Below are 23457 nucleotides of genomic sequence, written 5' to 3'. Positions count from 1 at the left end.
TTCATGAGAGCTTAACCAATGCTTAATAAATCAGATGGGAGAGAATTCGGGCACTCCAATTCTTACTAGATCTCTTCAGTGGGTAAACCCCTGAAGCTCTGGTTTCATTAATGGAAAACTAAGTTTTAAAATTAAGATGATTAGGATTCAGATTGATTTTATAGCTTAGAACCAGCCTGATTCTTATGCTTGAGAACCCCCAAAACATACACATACATACACAATCTTGTACAGAAATAAATGAATACTTAGACTTACTAAAAGAATTATACTCCAAGATTTTAACAGAACTGGTGTGCTCTTCTCTCTAGTTAACCACAAGGGAAACTGAACCTGAAATGCTGTCCTTGCTAAGCTTCTTCAAAACAGATACTATGAAGGAAGCAGTTTTGCAGAATAAAAGTGCTTTTAATAACACATTGAAATAAAATGGGATACCTTTTCAATAAAAAACAGAGTAAAGAGAAAAAAAAGACATTAACACAATGATTTCAATTTTAGTGAGGAGATAAGTAATATAGTATATTTTAAACTTACCACAAGAGCAAAGAACACCATAAAGAAAAATGATAAACTACTTGTGTAGCCAAGAAAGCCTGTAAAATAACAGTAAAATAAAAAGCAATTTATAAGGAAAGTGATCCCAACATACAGCTAAAGCTATACATCTTGGGCATGTTTTTTATTATAGTGCTTGGTATCTGGGGCTTAGGGCTGAGAATAACAACATTCCAACTATCTGTCACAGATCGTTTATGTAGCTCTGTACGGCAGAATTGGAACTGGCTTACCACTAATGGCGCCCTGTAAGGAAAGGCTGCTCTTTAATGTTCTGTTGGAAAGATTTTATTTTAGTGGGGCAGACAAAACACTACTGCAAACCAACTAACAGGTTAACTAGGCAGGGCTGAAGGCTGAAGAACCCGAAATAAATCCAAGTTCAAAATTATTCACAATCACCTTCTGATAAAACTGTGGAACTGTGAAATCTAAAAGCCCCTTAACATTATTTTTTTTCTCTTTTCTTATAAACAAATAACATCCTCTTCTATAAAGACTTACCTATTTTAGGAAGAAGTGCAAGAGGGAACACAATGCCAACACAAATGATTATTAGTAGTGTGTCTCCATCAAGATACCAAGACCTATAGGGGAAAAAGTTCTACTTTAGGAACAGAGCAACTAAAACCACCTCGACATATTTTATATAAAATAATATATTGAATATATCATAAATATATTTAATATGATAACAAGTTTGAGGGAAAATAAAGGTTCACTAAAAATGGAAAGGAACTATATTTATAGCCATTATATCTGCATGGATAATTTTTCTTCTTATACAGTGATTTTACATATTTTTAAATTTTTCAGGAAAGGGCATGAATTACTAGGAGAAAACATATTACATTTTTCATATAAAGGTAATAGAATACTGAATGAGAAAAGGTAGGTAAATGTGTGATGGTGTATTTGATTATTTTTAAAAAATGGATGCACAGTTTTAAAAAAGTTAGAAAGATACACTTAAGATACCAAAAGCAGATATTTCTATGTAGCAGCACTGAGAAATCTTTATTTTGTGTATTGGTGGCATATACATGGATTTAAAGTTTCAATATAAAAATACATATGTTGAAGTTTTTAAAAATCAGACTTAATTCCCTAAGAATTTAATAGTAAAGACTTCTCTTTGGTATATAAAAATTAAGCAATTCATAAAAGAAGTGCAACTAGTAAATATACATGAAGAAAAATCCAATCTCTGATGTTAATTAAAGAAATAAGTAATAAGGCTATTGAGATTGAGTAAAAATATTTAAAAATTAATATTCAAGGATGTGAATAATTGGTCCTTCACACCTTTTTAGTGATCTTGTCAATTAGCACTATCTTTTGGAAAAATACTGATAATGTAAGGTAATCTACTCTGAGAGAATAATCTAAGATATAAAGAATTCTATGTGCATGAAGCTGTGAGTATAATGTTATTATAATATTAAAAAGTTGAGGGAAAATCTTATATAACAATAGAAAATGTTTGTCAAAAACAGCATACTCAATGGAATGTTAAACAATTTTTATTTTTTTTAAAAAGACAGTTTACTAAAACAGAAAATACTAATGATAAAAATACAAAATAATGATTATTAACTATTATTAACTATTAAATATTAACTATTAAATATTATTAACTATTAAAAATGTTTTGGGGGAAAAAGTCAAAGGAAATAAAATGATAGCAGGGATTAGGTAAGAGATGGTATTATGTATAATTTTTATTTGCTTTGTCTTCTAAATTTTCTGTAAAGAAGCTATCATTTTTACTCTGAGATATATGCATGTGCACATGCAAAATGTTAACAAAGTAAAATTCATGCTAATATGAGAGCTGGGAGCATCAAAGGTAACAGGTATGACTTTTTCAAGTCCTTTCCTAGATGTTCTCTGAATTTCTAGTTGACTATAATGTATTCTTTCACTACCAGATAGCCAAAGTCTCCCACTGCCATGTTAAATTAAGAAAATGGACAAATTCCTAGAAACATACAGTGTATCAAGACTGAATCATAAAGAACTAAAAAATATAAACAGACTAATAATGAGTAAGATCACTGCACCAGTAATAAAAAAAACCTACTAAAAAGGAAAAGCCCAGGATCAGATGGTTTCATGGGCAAATTCCACCAAACATTTAAAGAAAAACTAGTGCCAGTGTTTTGCAAACTTCCCAAAAACTGGACAGGACAGAACAGTTCCAAACTCATTTTATAAAGTCAGCATGCCCTACTATCAAAGCCACAAAAGAATATTACAAAAAACAAAACTTACAGAATATCCTGGCGAATATACTATAAAAATTCTCAACAAAATATTAGTAAACCAAATCCAATAGCACATTAAAAGCATCATATATTATGATCAACTGGGATTTATCCATAGGATGCAAGGATGGGTCAACATATGAAACTCAGTCAACATGATATAGCACATTAACAGAATGAAAAATAAAAAACACATGGTCAAATATGTCAAGACATATAATAAAAATGTTAAAAAATATGTTTTATAAAAATATGTTAAAAACATATGATTAAAAAAATAGATGCCAAAAAAGCATGTGACAAAACACAACGTTCATTTATGATTTAAAAAAAAAAAACTTTAGTTTTTTTGTTTTTTTAAAAAAAAAACAAATTTAGTAGAGAGGGAACAAATCTCAACATAAGGGCCATGTATAACAAGCTCACAGCTAATATCATACTCAACAGTGAAAGGCTTAAAGTTTTTCCTCTAAGGTCAGGAATGAGACAAGAATGCCTACCCTCACCATTCTTATTCAACATAGTACTGGAAGTCCTAGCTAAAACAATCAGGCAAAATAAAGAAATAAGTGGCATCCAAATTGGATAAGAAGTAAATCTGTTTTTATTTGCAGATATGATCTTATATATAGTAAATTCTAAAGACTTCAACCAGAAAAACTGTTAGAGCTAATCAAAAAAATTATAAAGCTGAATGATACATAAACAACACACAGAAATCAGTTGTATTTTTATAAACTAACTAAAGTATCTGAAAAAGAAATAAAACAAACAGTTTAGTAGTTCAGTCATGTCCGACTCTTTGCAATCCCATGGATTGCAGCATGCCAGGCCTCCCTGTCCATCACCAACTCCCGGAGTTTACTCAAACTCATGTCCATCGAGTTGGTGATGCCATCCAACCATCTCATCCTCTGTTGTCCCCTTCTCCTCCCACCTTCCATCTTTCCCAGCATCAGGGTCCTTTCCAAGGAGTCAGTTCTTCTCATCAGGTGGCCAGAGTACTGGAGTTTCAGCTTCAGCATCAATCCTTCCAATGAATATTCAGGACTGATTTCCTTTAGGATTGACTTGTTTGATCTCCTTGCAGTCCAAGGGACTCTCAAGAGTCTTCTCCAACACCACAGTTCAAAAACATCAATTCTTCAGCACTCAGCTTTCTTTATAGTCCAACTCTCACATTCATACATGACTACTGTTGAGCCTTGACTCAACAGACCTTTGTTGGCAAAGGAATGTCTCTGTTTTTTAATATGTTGTCTAGTTTGGTCATAACTTTTCTTCCAAGGAGCAAGCATCTTTTAATTTCATGGCTGCAGTCACCATTTGCAGTGATTTTGGAGCCCAAGAAAATAAAGTCTCTCACTGTTTCCATTGTTTCCACATCTATTTGCCATGAAGTGATGGGACTGGATGCCATGATCTTAGCTTTCTGAATGTTGAGTTTTAAGCCAACTTTTTCACTCTCCTCTTTCACCTTCATCAAGAGGCTCTTCAGTTCTTCACTTTCTGCCATAAGGGTGGTGTCATCTGCATATCTGAGGTTATTGATATTTCTACCAGCAATCTTGATTACAGCTTGTGCTTCATCCAGCCCGGCATTTTGCATAATGTACTCTGCATAGATGTTAAATAAGCAGGGTGACAATATACAGCCTTGATGTACTCCTTTCCCGATTTGGAACCAGTCTGTTGTTCCATGTCCAGTTCTAACTGTTGCTTTTTGGTTTGCATACAAATTTCTCAGGAGACAGGTCAGGTGGTCTGGTATTCCCATCTCTTTCAGAATTTTCCACAGTTTGCTGTGATCCACATGGTCAAAGGCTTTGGCATAGTCAATAAAGCAGTAGATATTTGTCTGTAACTCTCTTGCTTTTTCGATGATCCAACGTATGTTGGCAATTTGATCTCTGGTTCCTCTGCCTTTTCTAAATCTAGCTTGAACATCTGGAAGTTCATAGTTCTTTGTACTGTTGAAGCCTGGCTTGGAGAATTTTGAGCATTACTTTGCAAGCGAGTGAGATAAGTGCAATTGTGTGGTAGTTTGAACATTCTCTGAGATTGCCCTTCTTTGGGATTGAAATAAAAACTGACCTTTTCCAGTCCTGGGCCACTGCTGAGTTTCCCAAATTTGCTGGCATATTGAGTGCAGCACTTTCACAGTATCATCTTCCAGGATTTGAAATGGTTCAACTGGAATTCCATCACCTCCACTAGCTTTGTTCATAGTGATGCTTCCTAAGGACCACATGACTTCGAACTCCAGGATGTCTGGTTCTAGGTGAGTGATCACACCATCATGGTTATCTGGGTCATCAAGATCTTTTTTGTATAGTTCTTCTGTGTATTCTTGCCACCTCTTCTTAATATCTTCTGCTTCTGTTAGGTCCATACCATTTATGTCCTTTATTATGCCCATCTTTGCATGAAATGTTCCCTTGGTATGTCTAATTTTCTTGAAGAGATCTCTAGTCTTTCCCATTCTGTTATTTTCCTCTATTTCTTAGCATTGATCACTGAGGAAAGCTTTCTTATCTCTCCTTGCTATTCTTTGGAACTCTGCATTCAAATGGGTATATGTTTCCTTTTTTCCTTTGCTTTTAGCTTCTCTTCTTTCCTCAGCTATTTGTAAGGCCTCTTCAGACAGCCATTTTACCTTTTTGCATTTCTTTTTCTTGGGGATGGTCTTGATCACTGCCTCCTGTACAATGTCACGAACCTCCATCCATAGTTCTTCAGGCACTCTATCAGATCTAATCCCTTGAATCTATTTGTCACTTCCAATGTATAATTGTAAGGGATTTGATTTAGGTCATACCTGAATGGTCTGGTGGTTTTCCCTATTTTCTTCAATTTAAGTCTGAATTTGGCAATAAGGAGTTCATGATCTCAGCCACAGTCAGCTCCTGGTCTGTATCCCACTCACAATAGCATGAAAGCAATAAAATACTTACAAATATTTAACCAAAGTGAAAGACAGTCAAACTTAAATGAAAGAAATTGAAGACACAAACAACAAGAAAGATAACCCGTCTGTGTTAATGGATTAGAATAATCAACATTGTTAAAATGTCCAAACTATCCAAAGCTATCTATAGTCAATGCAATCCCTATCAAGTCCCAATGAAAGTTTTTTTCTCAAAATAGAACAAAAATTCTAAAATTTGTATGGAACTACAAAAGGCTCCAAATAGCCAAAGCAATCCTGAGAAAGAAAACAAAGTTGACTTCAAAGTATACTGCAAAGCTTTAGTAATCAAAACAGTATAGTACTGGCATAAAAAAAGACACATAGTTCAAAACAGCAGACTATAGAGCCTAGGCATACTCTCCCACCCCATATACTGTCAACTAATATTTGAGAAACGACTCAGGAATATTTAGTGGGAGTCTTTTCAAAAAATTATACTGAGGAAACTGGATAGCCATATACAGAAAAATGAAATCCATCTTACACCACTCACAAAAATTAACTTGAAATAAAGACTTAAATGTAAAACCTGAAACTAAAATTTAGAGAGAAAACATAAAGAAAAAGCTTCTTGACATTGGTCTTAGCAACAATTTTTTTTTTAAATATGACACCAAAAGCACAAGCAACAAAAGCAAAAATAAATGGAACTATATCAAAATGAAAAGTTTTGCACAATAAAAGAAACAATTACCAGAATGATAAGGCAGTCCACAGAATGAGAGAAAATATTTCCAAATCATATATCTGGTAAAGGGATAATATTAAAAATATATAGAGAACTCTTACAATTCAACAGCAAAAAAATCAAACAAATCCAATTTTAAAATGGGCAAAGTAAATAAATAGATATTTTTTCCCAAAGGAGATATGTGAATGGTTAACAGGTACATGAAAAGACAACCAATATCAGTAATCAGGGAAACACAAATCAAAATCACAAGGAAATATCACCTCACACCTATTAGTATGGATATCATCAAAAAAACAAGAGACAACAAGTATTGGCAGGGATGTGGAGAAAAAGAAGGATTTGTGCACTTTTGGTGGGAATGTGAATTGGTTCAGCCACTATGGAAAATAGTAAGTTAGCTCCTCAAAAAATTAAAAGCAGAACTACCACATGATTGATCCAAAAATCCCATATCTGGGCATATATTTAAAGAAAATGAAAACAGGATATCAAAAAGATATCTGCACTCCAATGTTTATAGGCTATTATTCAGAGTAGCCAAGACACGGAAACAACCTAAGTGTCTGTTAATGGATGAAGAGATAAAGAAAATGTGGTAAAACACACACAAACACACACTGGAATATTATTCAGCCATGAGAAAGGTATTTTGCCATTTGTGACAACACTGATGGACACTGAGGACATTATGCTAAGAGAGATAAGTCAGACAGAACAAGACAGATACTGTATATTATGTATATGTGGAATTTAAGAAACAGTAGAATGGTGGTTAGCAGGGGCTGGTAGGTAAGGAAAGGAGGAGATGTTGGTCAAATGGTACAAATTTGCAGTTAGAAGATGAATAAGTTCTGGGAATCTAATGCAAAACAATGTGATTATAGTTAACAGAATTATTTTATATACTTGGAAGTTGCTAAGAGACAGAATCTTAAATATTCTCGCCACAAAAAAAGAAATGATAATTATGTGAGGTAATGGAGGTATCAGCTAAACACTACAGTGGTAATCATACCACAATATATGTGTATCAAATTTACACACTGGATACCTTAAACTTACACAATATATAGTTGACAATGTTATATGTTAAGCCCAGTGACTCAGCAGTAAAGAATCTACCTGCAATGCAGGAGACATGGGTTCAATCCCTGGGTCAGGAAGACCCCCTGGAGGAGGGCATGGCCACCCACTCCAGTATTCTTGTCAAGAGAATCCCCATGGACCGAGGGGCCTGGCAGGCTGTGGTCCATGGAGTCACAAACGGTCGGACATGACTGAAGCAACCAAGCACCAACACAAGCATCAATATCTCAATTTTTTAAAAAAAAGAAAGAAAAGGTTTTCCTTTAAATCAGCTTCAACCCATGGGTTCTAACACAAACATTATGATTCACTGTGTCTCTTTTACACCTTAGTTTATGAAGAAGTCCTCTTTAGTGTATCTTGAAAAGGTACTGTTGGGTGCTGACAACTTCGTCTTTAACAGGACAAGAGAAGGAGCAGCAGCTGAAGAAACACCATGATCATAGCTTGCGCTTCTCCACCCTAACTCATGTCTTTAGGAAATGCACATGCCAGACACTAAATCCTGCACACAAGTATTTCTAGTTAATGGGCCTGAAGCTGTGCTCTCTACATCTGCACATGCTCCTCAAGTCCTGGTATGCAGGAGGTTCTAAGAGAGCATGGAGATTACAAATACAACATGACACTTCCTGGCATATTCGTCTTCTACTCACTCTTGAATACGCATGAAAATGAGAACTTCAAAATATCCCTCACAGAGGAACACCTGGCAACTAAATTTCTAAAGCTGGCAAAAAGCCCAGGGCTCCATGCCTGAAATCTCTTTCCTTCTGTGACCCAAAACAGACTCAGACAGTTGCAGCGCCAGGAGAAAAAAAGGCCCAGAGGCACACCAAAGAAGACTCCATCTGTTAGTTCTGCTGTCCCTCCTTTCACGAAGCAAGAGTTGGACAAAGGGAGCACTTTAATCCTATGGACCAAAGATTCTTTTCTCCTGCGTTAACAATCTCAGGAACACTTTGAAATCCTGCACTCTGTAACATTTACTATTATGTATTATACTTTATAACTTTACATTATTTCAGATCACCATTCACTCATGTCCATGGAAGTCACACGACTGCCCAAAGCTTTGGGTCTGAAGATAAAAGTTCACCTCCTCCCAGTGGTAACTCAGAATCTCGGAGTTATGGAATGTTAGAGCTAGAAGGGACCTCAGATATCAACTGGTTCAACAACTTCATTGTATACGTCTACAAAATCAGCAAAAGGACAATGATGATCTTAGTAACAGAAGCAATGGAAATACTCTCTATTCTTGAATAGTCACTCTGAATTTATGGCTTCATTTTTCTCAAGACTGTGATTTCTTTACGCTCTCCTCTTCACAAGACTACACTTTTAATCTCTGATATTAAAAAGAACTTTTTTACAAAATATTTCTCTATCCCTAGTTTTGCTACTGATTACTATTAGTCATTTCTTATCTTATATTAAGTTATGTTAACACAGCCAATTATAAATACAATGCTTTTCTTTACCATTTGTCAACAATCAAGGCAATACAGTAATGAACAGCAAAATTAGTTCAAATTTCATGTGCATGTCACAGTCAACTGAATTGTATTTGGCAATAGATATTTTCCAAGGAGCAGAAATGACTAAACTTTACAAAATAAAACTCCAGCTTGAGAAATACAAGCCAGTCCAAAGAAATCGCAGAAGCACAATTGAAAAATGAAGATTTCAGAATAATACGCTAACCTTAAAATTTTTCCTAAGTGGGGGAAGAAAAGAGTTATCTAACAGAACCCCTGTTTCCTACTGTGATCTAAATATACGTTCTCTTCAAGCCAAAAGAATTAGAGTAAAAAGTTTTATACTTCCTAGAAAACTTGTGTGATCTGTGGATTTAATCCTATATGATAAAATTGTTCCAAGTATGAAATATAGAGTATAGATCCCTAGCTGTATTGCAAATGCTTTGGCATGCAGATTTTTTCCCCCAGATTTTAATGAAAACCAGATTTATTTATAAGTTGCTTTAATTTCATTCTCGAATGGAATGGAACAAGAGTATCATATGTTCTGAATTAGGATCTTACTCACATCCCATATCAATTATGTAACTCAAATGCAAGACAACTTAATTGTGTCAATCATATTCTGCTGACAAGATCATTAAATGTTAACACAGAGTTTCCAAGTTGTAACAGCCACAGATTTTTTAAAAATGTTACTCTATGAAAAATATAGATGCCTCATAAAAATTTGGTATAAGTATTATAGCTTCTGACTTCTAATAATAATTTTTGAAATTAGAATATTATAACAGTAGTTTCTTTTTGATAACATCTTTATAAAGGTTTATTTTTCACAAAGGTACATCAAATCTCACATATAACACAGAACATAAGCACAAGTGAAAATTCTTAACTGCAATTTATTGTAACTCAAAACCTAAAAGTATACCAATATTATATTGATCTCACAGAAGAAATATTGCTCTGTAACTCGACCTAGAAATAAACTGTGCTAGGTAGTCAAATCAATTACCATAACATTTATTTCTTAATTATTTCATAGTATTAAACTTTTTTCATAGTATTAAACTTTAAAGACATGATTTATCTGCATTCTAACCAATTAATACAATTAGTCACATACTAATGCTTTTGAAAACTTTGAAATCCAAAATAAGTGAATATATATTATATTTAAAACAAGATGAGCAATTTTAAAACATCGTAACATGTTGCAAACTGTTCACAGTATTTGAAGTATATACAGTTTTAAAAATTCATTTCTGACATAAAAATAACTGATCGATTTTCTACTAATGTGAATAAGATGGAAGTTACTTTTTATTTATTTCTTTAAACAAATTAGAGAAAATAAGTAAATGACAACTGATTTAAAATGAGGCTATGGTAAAAGTATCACTTTTAAAGAAAGAAGACCTAAGTTTTAATAGCAACTCTGTCACATACTACCTTAATTATTTCTAAAACTTTGTATGTATTTTTGTCCCTCTTCTTTCCGCAAAGACATATGGCATAAAAAAAGCAAATAGAAGTTACCAAATTCAGGATCAAGAAAAAGGACAACACAAGTGGCAACTATTAAGATTAACACAGTTAATGCAATACATTTAAATTTGACCTTGACCTTTCTGGCAGTTAGAGCACATAGGGAAAAACCACCTTTATACAGTTATTATTGCAATTTCTTTTTAAAAACTGAGTTGTAACTGACATACAACATTATGGAGTTGCTTGATTTCCCACATTTACATTATACTATCAGTTTACAAAAGCATGTATGTGTATAATATCTTATTTGGCCATCCCAACAACTTTGTTAAGAAGGCAATACAGGTACCACCATAACACCAGATAAAGAAACCTCAGGCTCAAAATTAAGTTATACGGCCAAAGAAGTTAAATTAATTTCCTGAGATTACTGAATATGAAATGAATAGAACACATGTTTCCTTACTCTTAACCTAACATTCTTCATTTTACCTCTTATTGCTTTGAGTTTCTTAGCCCTAAATTATAATGGAAATTTATGGTATAGAATTTTTTGAGTAATAGAAGTTGTCCTCATTATTTCTTACAGCAAATGTAAAAGCAAATTTTACATAGGTGTGTCATTTAGCAATTGTTTATCAAAATAAGAGCATAAAACTTAAAACTAGATAAAGCTACAGATAAAACAAGGTATCTCTAAGTATCAAATGTGACAATGAATATGGAAACTTTGTAAACTGTAAAGTACAACACAAAAGCACATCTTCCAATGATGAAAAATCAGTAAGGACTTCTTACTTTTTTTTCAATCACATTATCTTCATAGTTCCTATTCAGATCTAAATTATATCATATTTTTCTTATAAATATGTATTTGCAGTTGTCTAAGTAGAATTCTTTCAAGGAAGCCAACTTGTAAAAGCTAAAACTCAATTTTGAAAACTTGCCCTGCAATCCAGAACAAGTTGGAACAAAATATTGGAGCAAAACAACCAAATATTTAAATAGAAAAGTCTGATGGATTTTGGTGTTGTGATTTAGAAATTATATGAATTAATCTGATGACAATTAAAAGGATTCATTTAGCCCTTTCAAGTTTGTTTTTCTCAAAATTTCATGTTATATATAGTAAGAGGAAAAGTATAATAATTTGGAGTTTTTTTCTCATAAAAAAAGATGAGTTAATAGTCTTTAGAACCCAGTGTTTTTATAAAAAAAAAGAAAGGAGAAGGGCAGTATAACATGATTTAGTAGTATATATAATATTGTTAAAAACAGGAAATGAAACAATTTTTTTTCCAATAATGCTTTATAACAGGATTTTACTCAAGTATGCTGTAACTTTATCACTCTGATTTCTCTTTATCACTGTGGTTTGCTGAAAAGTGACAGCAGGATTATCTGCTCCCCTACTTTAAGACCTTTACCGTCAGTGCTTCCAGCTTCCCCGCTCTTCCAGCCAATCTTTCATATCCAGAAATTTCTTCTCCACTCTTCTCGAAGAGCTGGCTCATACCTGTCCTGCTCTTTCATGCCCCCATGGAAAGCAAGGATTGACACTGGCCTGTCAGAGAGTTCACTGTTCTGTACACAATGAGGTACCACCAGCGGTCTGCAGGATTTCCTCCTCTTGTGACTACTGTCTCTGCATAACTTTGTAAGTGTCTTGAGGGCAGGAACTACATTTATCTTATTTCCCACAAGGGCTTAATAGATATTTATTGAATTAATAGATAAATGAATACAACGTGAAATACTTTTTCTTACCCACTGTAGTCTCCAGATAAAAATTCTGAAATAGTAGCAGGAAGTTCTGTTTTAATGATTAAAAGATAAGATGACATTGCTGCAGACAGAATAAAAAGAGTTCCTATTAGAATCCTATAACTTTTAACCATTTACAGAACAATCTTATTCAGAAACACGGATACCGATTCGGGCTATGACAGCATGTGGAAGGTTAATTCATACTGCACTGTCCTCAAAGAAGGATATATACCAGGAATAGAGATAAATAAAGATAAATAATTAATAATCTTTGTAGAGAAGAATAATTGGTAAGCTCATTAGGTATCTTTTGTTTACATTTCAAGTTCAAGGCAAAACATTTAGGTAAGAGAAAGGGTCTTGATTACAACCCATTTAGAAACAAAATTTTGCCTGTGCGTGTGCATGCGTATGTGAGTGCTCAGTCATATCTGACTCTGTGACCCTATGGGCTGTAGCCCACCGAGCTCCTCTGTCTATGGAAACTTTCCCAGGCAAGAATACTGGAATGGGTTGTTATTTCCTAGTCCAGGGGATCTTCCCATGAAGCTAGAAAAAAACTCTTAATGCTATCTCCCAGTACAAGGCATTAGAGACTAGTTTAGCAACAATTGATATAGAAATAGAGATAAATAAGCATAGCTAATAAACCTGATTATTTGTTCTTGCTTATTAGAGACAGACCTCCCCCTAGTAGTCTCACTTATTCTCTTTCTCTTCTATGGTCTTTCCATACACACTTTGGACTCATGCTATTATAAAACAATAGCAAAATGTAAATTGAGTTACATTTTAAATTGCTCTCCAAAACAGATTAGAAAAGATTCAATTTAAATTATTAAGCACATTAAAGGGACAAAACTTACAATTATTATTCTGTCTTATTAACAGGGCTCCTTTGTATTATGTAAACAAAAGCCAAAGTTAGCAATATTTCTCACATTCTATCAGACAGGATCCAAGAAATAACCATCTTTTACAGCATTTTAATAATGATCCTATTTCTGGTGTAGCTATTAAAAAAAAAAAAAAAAAAAACCTCACATCTTATAAACTTTCCATCCCACACTGGGAAATGTTTTCATATGGTTACAGAATAGAGAACTCATTTATATGTAAATACTTGAGATTAAACTTAAATGCTTAAGTAACATACAGAAACCCAGATGATGTGGAGTCAGTTTAACAGAGTAATAATCTGTTTCCCCTAGAGATTAAGTATATATTTAAAAAGAGCCAAGAGGAATATGTCCATGAAGAATAGACAGCACTCTGTGTGCATGTTAATTTTATTACTTATTTATATTTCAGGAAACATTTCACTTTCTCCTTGGACCTACAAAAACCAAGAACATAAATAAATGCCAAGTCTGAATGGCAAAAATCTGAGGAAAAACTGATTGAAAAGCTCAAAGAGTTTTAAAAAAGGAATGTATATTTTTCAACCAACAAATTTAAAAGTAGCTGAGCTTCACAATTATTACAGTGCTGCATGACTGCTCAACTTGGGGGGTGGGGGAAAGGTTATATACTAGTTTGTGTATAAGTTTATATGAAGATAGGCAATACTTACACATACAAACACATACACTCTCATTTAAAAAAAAAAAAAACATGGATGCACGAGACAAGTGCTTGGACCTGGTGCACTGGGAAGACCCAGAGGAATCGGGTGGAGAGGGAGGTGGGAGGAGGGATTGGGATGGGGAATACATGTAACTCCATGGCTGATTCATGTCAATGTATGACAAAACCCACTGCAATGTTGTGAAGTAATTAGCCTCCAACTAATAAAAATAAATGGAAAAAAAAACCCAACATGTACCTATGGCAAAGTAAAATTTAGAACAGTTAATGGCCACTTCTCTTCAGTGAAAATACACATATTCATACTTTCCAGTTTATGACTTTTTTTTTCCCCAGCAGAAGTACAGCTGTTGAAATAAAGCCTTTTAGTCAGCAGAAGTTCAGTACATTTCTTCAAACGCTTTGTTAGTTATGGGACATAACAATTAATTGTATGTGGAAAGATATTCTAAGTCATTCATATTCTCATATGGAAAAATGCTACCAGTTTGGTACAGAACAGAAGGAAGGTTTAGATTAACCTTCTCTAGTCAAGAATTTGGGGGTCTTTGCTTGCAATACTTTATCTATTCCAAAGAATCATACACATATGGTGTGATGATGAAAATCATGAACTGAATTTTCTGAAACTGGCCTAGGGCTACTTAAATATATCTTGCAAGAAACAAAAAAGACAAAAGTACCTTTTAAACAAGGAATGCAGACTTCCTACACAATGTAATTTATTATCTGTCCATCAGTCTTTCTTGCTTGGATTAATCCAATACCACATGCTTTACTAAGGTTTCAGACATTCATCTCTTTCAGCAATTTTCTATTATTTCTTTTAGATCTTTAGTTGTAAAAAGCTTCAATGAATATGAGATCCTATTTCTTCCTAATATACAATCTGTCATTCTTCCCAGAATTTCTATTAGCCCCTGGCTAATCATTTGATCACGTTTATCCTCTGTTGTAGCCTTAACTCTTTGGTTTTCAAATGGGAGTCCTATTTCATTAGATTCCAGTCTAGAGAATCACATATATTTCAAGAAATATGAACTCATCAAACATATGTTTCTCTCTCAAAAAGAGTCTCAGTATACAAGATATAAATATAACAAAACATGTAAAATATTGCTCCTTTCTTAGAGAATGCTGGTGTTTGTTTTAAGAGCTACAAAACCACAGAGCTCATGTGGGGGAAAAACTGATGAAACAAAGAAAGATGCCACTCTTTTCACTGTATAGATTATTTCTTCCTAACCACAAGTAAACTTGCATGCAAGGACTGGCACCTTAACATATTATAAATATACATTAAGTTAGGAATACATCTTAATTAGATTTACATAGAAAGAATAATCAGCTCAATAAAATAAAGTGGAAAAGCTTCAAAAATATAAAATCAATAGGAATGCTTATGTATCCATTGTTTTTGCCAGTGGCTTCTCTGATAGCTCAGTTGGTAAAGAATCCGCCTGCATCGCAGGAAGGTTCACTAACTCCAAAAGTCGCCTGCCACACCTTTCATCTCATGTGTTCTATTAATAGCATAAGGAAGTGTTTAAGGACTTATCTTACAGACAGGTCATAAGCAAGAATTGTAAATGATTTTTGCTGACATCGATACACAGTATGGACTCCTAATATGACACACACCATGTTGTCCTCTAAATAATAGCTGGAGCAGGGTCATCCACAATAGCCATGGTTATAGTTAAGTGGTTCTGGCATCCAAACCGCCAAAGCCAGAATTAGGGCTAGAAGACATACCTTAGTGACAGGTATTCAGCCATCATAAATCATTTAGTTTCACCACATAGCTATTCTTTTCTCCCTCATTTTAAACCTAACTAATAGAACTCATTTAATAGAAACCGCCCTTGGAAGGAAATAAAAACTCTGTCAACTTAATCAAAACACAGGAGTTGAAAGTATTTTATACAAACCATGAGGAGAAGCAACTGTACATTAAGAAAAGACTAAAATAGGGTAAAATTTGATTAGGCAACAGCAAGTGGTAAGGTATTAATATTGGTTGATCTAATCATAAAGAGAAACACATGAGTTGGGAGCATGGAGGCTGGGGGGAGAGATGTCAAAAACACAAAAAGGGAAAGTGCTCTCGAAGAGGAGAATTACAAGAGCGAACACTGGGGCGGGGGCTTAGGATGCCTATTCCAACTGATTTACAGGTTACTTTCTTCTTTAAATTTATTTGTTCACCACAAACCTGTGAGGCAGATATTCTTTATTTCACAGATGAGGAGATGGAGACTCGGAGAGTTAACTTGTCCAAGACAGTGATGGTGGAAACAGCCCATCTGGCTTGAGAAATCTACTCTATTAACTGTTATGCTATGAGAAAGTGCAGAGAAGCAAAGTGAAGAAGAAATCCACCACAGCAAAGAAAAATAAGAAAGGTTTACCGAAAGGACCACTCCCCAGAATTATTCTTTTTCATCCCATTTAAACAATAAATTGTTTCTGAATGCTGAGTTTCACAGTTGTGTTCAAAGAAAACAAAGAATTTCTGGAACACAGGACCTAAGTTAGAAGCACTAAAAACACTTAAAATGTTCGTTTTGCTTTGACCTGTATTTTCATTTCAGTTTTATAGCTGGTTTGGTAAAGTGATTAGCCAACATGCCTCAGACAGGCTAAAGAATCTCCTGATAGGACTCTACTGGATTTACCACAATGATTCTATTTTATCTACAGCTATCGTTGTAGTTCAGAAGAGAAAGTTTCCTATTCTCACATATCTGAGATATTAACACTACCCTGAAACTGAAAAAATAAAAAATAAAAATCAACCCCTCTTCCCACAAACCCTGTTCTCTCATAGGCTACTTTTCCCAGCACTCCTCAAAAAAAAGCAAAAGAAAGAAGACAAATTGGAGTTTGGAGATTTCAATTGGAGTTTGGACCCAAGAAACCATTAGTTTACAAAAATAGCTATCCTTTTTGTTAAACATTTAAAATACACATATGAAGGTTAGATTGCACAGCTCTATTTTTAAGACAGAATTAGGTTTTTCAGCACTTGGAAAAAGTTCAGCAACTTCTTCAAGGATTAGTCAGCCAGTTCTACACAGATGAACTGCGGGAGGAAATAACAAGTTTGCCTTTCCTTCTAAAAGAGATTCAGTTTTACTTCAAACATGTTTTCAGTCATGGATAGCAACTGGTTTATTCTATTCAATGTGTCTTACTAACCTGGTGTTCCTACTTAATGTCCAAATGCCACTGAAAGGCTATCCCCGCTCAACACGGGGCACAATAGAATCTCTCCTTTTTAAAAAGGATTTAAAAAAATTTTGAAAACAAGGTCATTTCCCTACTTTGTGTACAAATGGAAATCAAAGATATATGGAGGAACTTTTCCCTTCCATAACCCTAGGAAAATAAACATCTTTGTTTTACCATCTATCAAGATCTTAAACTTGAATAAAAACTGACCAGAATATTTACTCTCCTGAAAACCCTGTAATTAAACTTTAATAAAACTTTTTATTAAGAAATACATCATTTTCAAAAACATTTTTAAAGTGACATGTACCAGTAAATTTTGTCAGGAAGGACTTTTGAGAAAGATTCCCCTTCCAAATTTCCTCTATTTCTCCTCTAAGACAGCTTTCCAGAATTTCTGGACAATATTATTCAGGCCTCAAAAAAGACTACAGATGAGCTGACCAGCAGATGGCATTGTAACAGCACGCCCAATCCGTTTCCCAGGTGATAGTACAAACTAGTACTTCTGAGGCTTCAGTGTCTTACCAAAACAAAATAGCAACAAGTTTTTTTTTCAAGAATAAAGTAAAGCTAAAGAGTTTCTAATTTAATATTACATCACAATTTTGAAAAATACTGAGAATTTGGTGTTTTTATAATTCTCAACTAAGAATGATCTTATTTATACCTTTCTGTTCATGCGACTTAGAAACTGTGCCCCTTGACCACATAAAAGGGCTCCGAGTTTCTCTTAGATTCCCAAACCTAAGGTGTTAATCAAGGCTGCCAGAGTAGAGCTGTGCGTTCTCTGTCAGTCTGGAAAATCTGGGTCATTATGGCAATTTCAGGAGGTTTCAGTATATCTACTAATATTTAGGGTTCTCCTTTCACAATATGCAGCAGTGATTCAATCTTTATTCTCTTTTAAAGAACTAAGGAAAGAATATGCTATCAACAGTGGTCCTTCATATTTCAGAAGAGCAAAATAAGAACTTAACAAACTCCTAGGAGCCACTCTCCTTGCGTTTTGAGTTGGGCAAGAGCCGAGATCAGAAACACCAATTACCTTCACTTTTACCACGTACTCATCAGAGTTAATAGGACTTTCTCTTAGCTTAAGTAAAGATGATTTGAGTTTCCTGCTTGATTTCTAGGATATTTTAGCTAACTGAGTGGTCTATCGCAAACCTAATGCAAATGCAAACACATATGGAACTAACTACTTACCTTGGTTTTTGGGAAAGGACTCTCATAATCCAACAAAATTAGAGGAACTATATGGAAACCTGTACTTATTTGCTATTACAGTTCTTAATCCTTTTGCTTATAGTCCACTAAATTCAAGCCTTCAGCCAGAGTTCTCTTCCCTGTAACAGCATTAAATATTAAAACTTCCAGATGCTTCTTTTCTGACTTTGTGTCTAAGCGGCCACTCTCAGCAAATGTCCCTCTGGTGCCTGCGGCACTAGGCAGCTGGGGGCTCTCTCTGGCTCTGGTCTGTTTTGGGACCCCAATTCATCAGTGCTGGGAATCAATCAGGAATCGCTTCTAAGAAGTATTTTACTATGTGGCTCACCATTTTCTAGAGGTAACAGTTTCCATAATCCTAAGAATAAGAGTACTAAATTTAATGAGTCACATTTTTTTTCTATTATAAAGTTCAGAGATTTTTAAAAGACAGTAGATTTTCCAATCTGTTAGACCACACTAGTTCCCTGTGACTAATACTTGGTGTGTGATTGATATTGGAGAAAAAAAGATTTTCTCTGAAGTTCTGACAGTAGATTCTTCCCTAAAGAAACCATATGCTCACTTATGCATTCTGTGTGGTCTTCTCTTCCCAGTTGATCTTCCTTTTAAAGGAGTTCCAAGCCAGGATGCTGGCTTTTCCTTCTCTTCCTCCTCCTCTTATTCCTTACTTTCTTCCTATAATAAGTAAGACTTACTAAACACCAAGTGCTTGGTACTTAAAAACCTAATGGAATGAACAAGTTACTTATAGATATGGAATACAAAAATGTAGGGGATAAACTGAGTCTTACTGAAAGATTCACAGAATATTGATTAAGGAAAATTTTCCTTGATCTATGATCATCTTGCTTCTAAAGGCCCTGTTTCCTTTTCTCATAGATTCATCAGGGACATAGAATCTCAAGAAAACTGAGAAATGTTTAAATGTTACAAAGAATAAAAGAGTCAGGAAGCATTAATCTGAGATGTGATTACCTAACACAAAAGTAGATTTCAAAATACTTTATTTTCTATTTTACATAAATAAGATCTAACTTTCCTCAATATTTTCAACCTTTTATTTTTCACATAATTCTAAACACTATGGACATTCAATTTCTTTCCATCATTTATATGGTATATAAAATTGTCTCTTTGAGGCAAAATCTTAGGTTTTTAAATAGAATTTTAAAAACTGTCTCATTCATTCAACAAATATTATTTATTGAGTTCCTCTACCAGAAACTAGGTCAAGTTAGGAAAACAAATGAAAACAAATAGTTCCTGTCCCCAAGGAGTTTTTAAAATCCTCAACATTTAATCTTTTCATTGCTTTTCAACATTTACTAAATCAGAGAAGAAAAAACAAAGCCCTTTAGAAGCAGACAAAGTGAGATTTGAGTCCTGAGCACTGATCTCATCCTCTGTAAAATGAGGATAATATCATCCACCCTGAAGTGTTGCTATAAGTATAGAGTGTCAAGTATAGGCCTGACTTAAAGATAATCTATTATATTATTTCTCATTTCTAAACAATCACTGAAAAACTCTGACCACTTATATTAATAATAAATATCCCATCCTTCCAAAAATGCTATCTGAACTACATTATATATACAGGTAGGCATGCAAGAGATGCGAACATTTAACCTATTCATATCATATCATATGATAACAGGTTATCATATCATAACCTGTTCATATCATCTTATAAATATCCAATGTATCTCCAATTAATAAAAAGTCAAAATGCTTTCGGAAGAAATAACATCAAATAAGTCATATGTACAACGTTAAAGAGCCTCCCAAATAAGTATGCCATTTTTTCTCAAGCATACATGGCTTAGCAACTGTGAAGGCCTTCCACAGACCCAACTTAGGTTAATCAAGAAACTACTTATTAAGGCTGGAGTCCCTAGACTTTAACCTCAGAGGCTCGGCGGCTGCCATAAAGGGTAGTTCTAAGAACTGAGACTCTCCTTTCTGAAAAAGAACAGCTCCATGAAAGTTTTTAGAGCAATAGTGGCTGACTTGTTAAAGATACCTAAGAAAAGAGCAAATCATCTTTCGAACCAAGTATAACTCTTCCATGAAACTTTCCTGCAATAAATAGGCATCTGACTTCCAACCCAGTGTTCTGCTCACAACAGCAAGCTTCCAATTCTATTCTAATAAAGGAATGGTTTATGCATGCTAAGACAAAAAAAAACAGCTTTGAAAATATGTTTCAGTTATTACTTAGTGGGCTCTCAATAAATAAAATTTTAGGCAATATGAAGAAAATCACAAGAATATTATTCTAAAAACTAAATAAGCATTACCAGCATACTGAATTGGAGGGACACAAAAAATTTCTGTGACTGCTTTTAAGTGACTTTTTAAAAAAAAAGTTTCTAAAACAAAGCAAGACAATCAACAAACTTAGAGCTGAAAGAATTGATGATTTATCTGCCACCAAATGCAGGAATCCAATCCCAATCCAATCCCAAAGAAAGGCAATGCCAAAGAATGTTCAAACTACCACACAATTGCACTCATCTCACACGCTAGCTAAGTAATGCTCAAAATCCTCCAAGCTAGGCTTTAACAGTAAGTGAACCATGAACTTCCAGATTTTCAAGCTGGATTTAGAAAAGGCAGAGGAACCAGAGATCAAATTGCGAACATCCGTTGGATCATCGAAAAAGCAAGAGAGTTACAGAAAAATATCTACTTCTGCTTTATTGACTATGCCAAAGCCTTTGACTGTGTGGATCACAACAAAATGTGGAAATGTCTTAAAAGAGATGGGAATACCAGACCACCTGACCTGTCTCCTGAGAAACCTGTATGCAGGTCAGGAAGCAACAGTTAGAACTGGACATGGAACAACAGACTGGTTCCAAATCAGCAAAGGAGAACGTCAAGGCTGTATATTGTCACCCTGCTTATTTAACTATATGCAGAGTACATTATGCAAAATGCCAGGCTGGATGAAGCACAAGCTAGAATCAAGATTGCTGGGAGAAATATCAATAACCTCAGATATGCAGATGACCCTTCTTATGGCAGAAAGCGAAGAAGAACCGAAAAGCCTCTTGATGAAAGTGAAAGAGGAGAGTGAAAAAGTTGGCTTAAAACTCAACAGTCAGAAAACTAAGATCATGGCATCTGGTCCCATCACTTCATGGGAAATAGATGGGAAAACAATGGAAACAGTGAGAGACTTTATTTTGGGGGGCTCCAAAATCACTGCAAATGGTGACTGCAGCCATGAAATTAAAAGATATTTGCTTCCTTGGAAGACAAGCTATGACCAACCTAGACAGCATATTAAAAAGTAGAGACATTACTGTACCAACAAAGGTCCGTCTAGTCAAAGCTATGGCTTTTCCAATAGTCATGTATGGATGTGAAAGTTGGACTGTAAAGAAAGCTGAGTGCCAAAGAATTGATGCTTTTGAACTGTGGTGTTGGAGAAGACTCTTGAGAGTCTCTTGGACTGCAAGGGTATCCAACCAGTCAATCCTAAAGGAAATCAGTCCTGAATATTCGTTGGAAGGACTGATGCTGAAGCTGAAATTCCAATACTCTGGCCACCTGATGCGAAGAACTGATTCATTGGAAAAGAGCCTGATGCTGGGAAAGATTGAAGGTGGGAGGAGAAGGGGACAACAGAGGATGAGATGGTTGAATGGCATCACTGACGTGAAGGACATGAGTCTGAGTAGGCTCCGGGAGTTGGTGATGGACAATCAAGCCTGGTGTGCTGCAGTCCATGAGGTCACAAAGAATCGGACACAACTGAGTGACTGAACTGAAACGCAGAAATTTTTTCTAGAACATTCTGACAACCAACTCTGTTTGAATTTTTTCAGGAATACCAGTGCTTTTTCAAAGGAGTGTAGGACATCTCCATTATCACAAACCTTAGTATTTCAAATGAAACCAAACCAGCTTCACTATAGATTTCTACCTATTAGAACCAGTTCTGCCCTTTAGAACAATACTAAATTACTCTAATATCTTTCCATGTTTCATGTTCAGCTTTTCAAATATTTAGTGCTAGTGATCATTCTAGAAGTCCCCTTTGGTCTTCTTCTTGATAAATACAGTTAGAATATTACAAAGTACTTGCAAATAGCACACACAAATTATATTCAGCTAATATTTAGTTGAAAAAAAGGTTTATCAAGTCCCAAATATTGTGCTAGGTTCTGGGAGTACAAAAAAAAAAAAAAAATGAGACTAATACTTGACTTAGAGGAGCTGATAATAATAGTGGGGGAAGAAAGCATATACAGAGGTAACTTCGACCTAATAACAGCAAGTGCTAAAAGAGTCAGGAACAATAACAGCTGCATACCAGCTTAGAGGACAAGGAAGCGATCAGGGTGAAGGATACTGAGAATACAGCAGCAGGCATTTACCATAGTCACAAATTTAGATCGAAATTCCTGAGCTGAAAATTCTACATAAAATACAAACTGTGATTGATGGTTCTTAGTAATCATACAGAGGGGCTTCCCTGGTGGTTCAGTGGTAAAGAATTCACCTGCCAATGCAAGAGACATGGGTTCGATCTCAGGGTCAGGAAGATCCCCTGGAGAAGGAAATAGCAACTCACTCAGTACTCTTTTCTGGGAAATTCCACGGACAGAGGAGCCTGGCAGGCCACAATCCATGGGGTCACAAAAGAGTTGGACACAATTTAGTGACTAAACAACAACAATCATAGAGAGAGGAAAATAAGGGATTATTTTCACATTAGCGACATTACCAGTACACATTTAAGCATACTAGCTAAAACAAGATATTCCAAAGTAGACCTTAAAGTCATGGCATTTTCTAGATTCATTAGCGAAAAGACAGTTTACTGACTTCTAATGTGAAGAGTAAAGTAGGTGTGTTAAAAAGGAAATTATTTGGTATGACATCCAAGAAAGCATTCTTCTTCTATATTATGTGTGTGTGTATATATATGTATATATATATATATGCATATTGCCCTGAAAATTCAAAGAATTAAAACATGAATGTTCAGGATTTCCAAAACAAGGGCAAATACAATTTATTGCTGGAATGCTAATTTTTTTCCTTGACCAAGAAATTAATTAAAGATGGAAT

At 34.6% G+C, this 23457-nt stretch overlaps 1 protein-coding gene across 2 annotated transcripts in view; it reads right to left on the bottom strand.

The window, feature by feature from the left end:
• SLC38A6 (solute carrier family 38 member 6) overlaps positions 1-23457 on the bottom strand; it is a 68948-nt gene that overhangs the window by 21344 nt on the left and 24147 nt on the right. For both annotated transcript variants that reach the window (XM_070469441.1, XM_020893961.2), the window contains exons 6-8: positions 12319-12397; positions 1063-1145; positions 538-596 (exon numbers count right to left, since the gene is read on the bottom strand). In XM_070469441.1, the coding sequence (XP_070325542.1) occupies positions 538-596; positions 1063-1145; positions 12319-12397 (221 nt within the window). The remainder of the gene's footprint in view (positions 1-537; positions 597-1062; positions 1146-12318; positions 12398-23457) is intronic.

Source organism: Odocoileus virginianus, chromosome 6 (genome assembly GCF_023699985.2).
Source record: "Odocoileus virginianus isolate 20LAN1187 ecotype Illinois chromosome 6, Ovbor_1.2, whole genome shotgun sequence".
In the NCBI taxonomy this organism is placed as follows: Eukaryota; Metazoa; Chordata; class Mammalia; order Artiodactyla; family Cervidae; genus Odocoileus; species Odocoileus virginianus.
The sequence above is the reverse complement of the archived record's forward strand: the minus strand, read 5'-3'. Positions and strand labels throughout refer to the sequence as shown.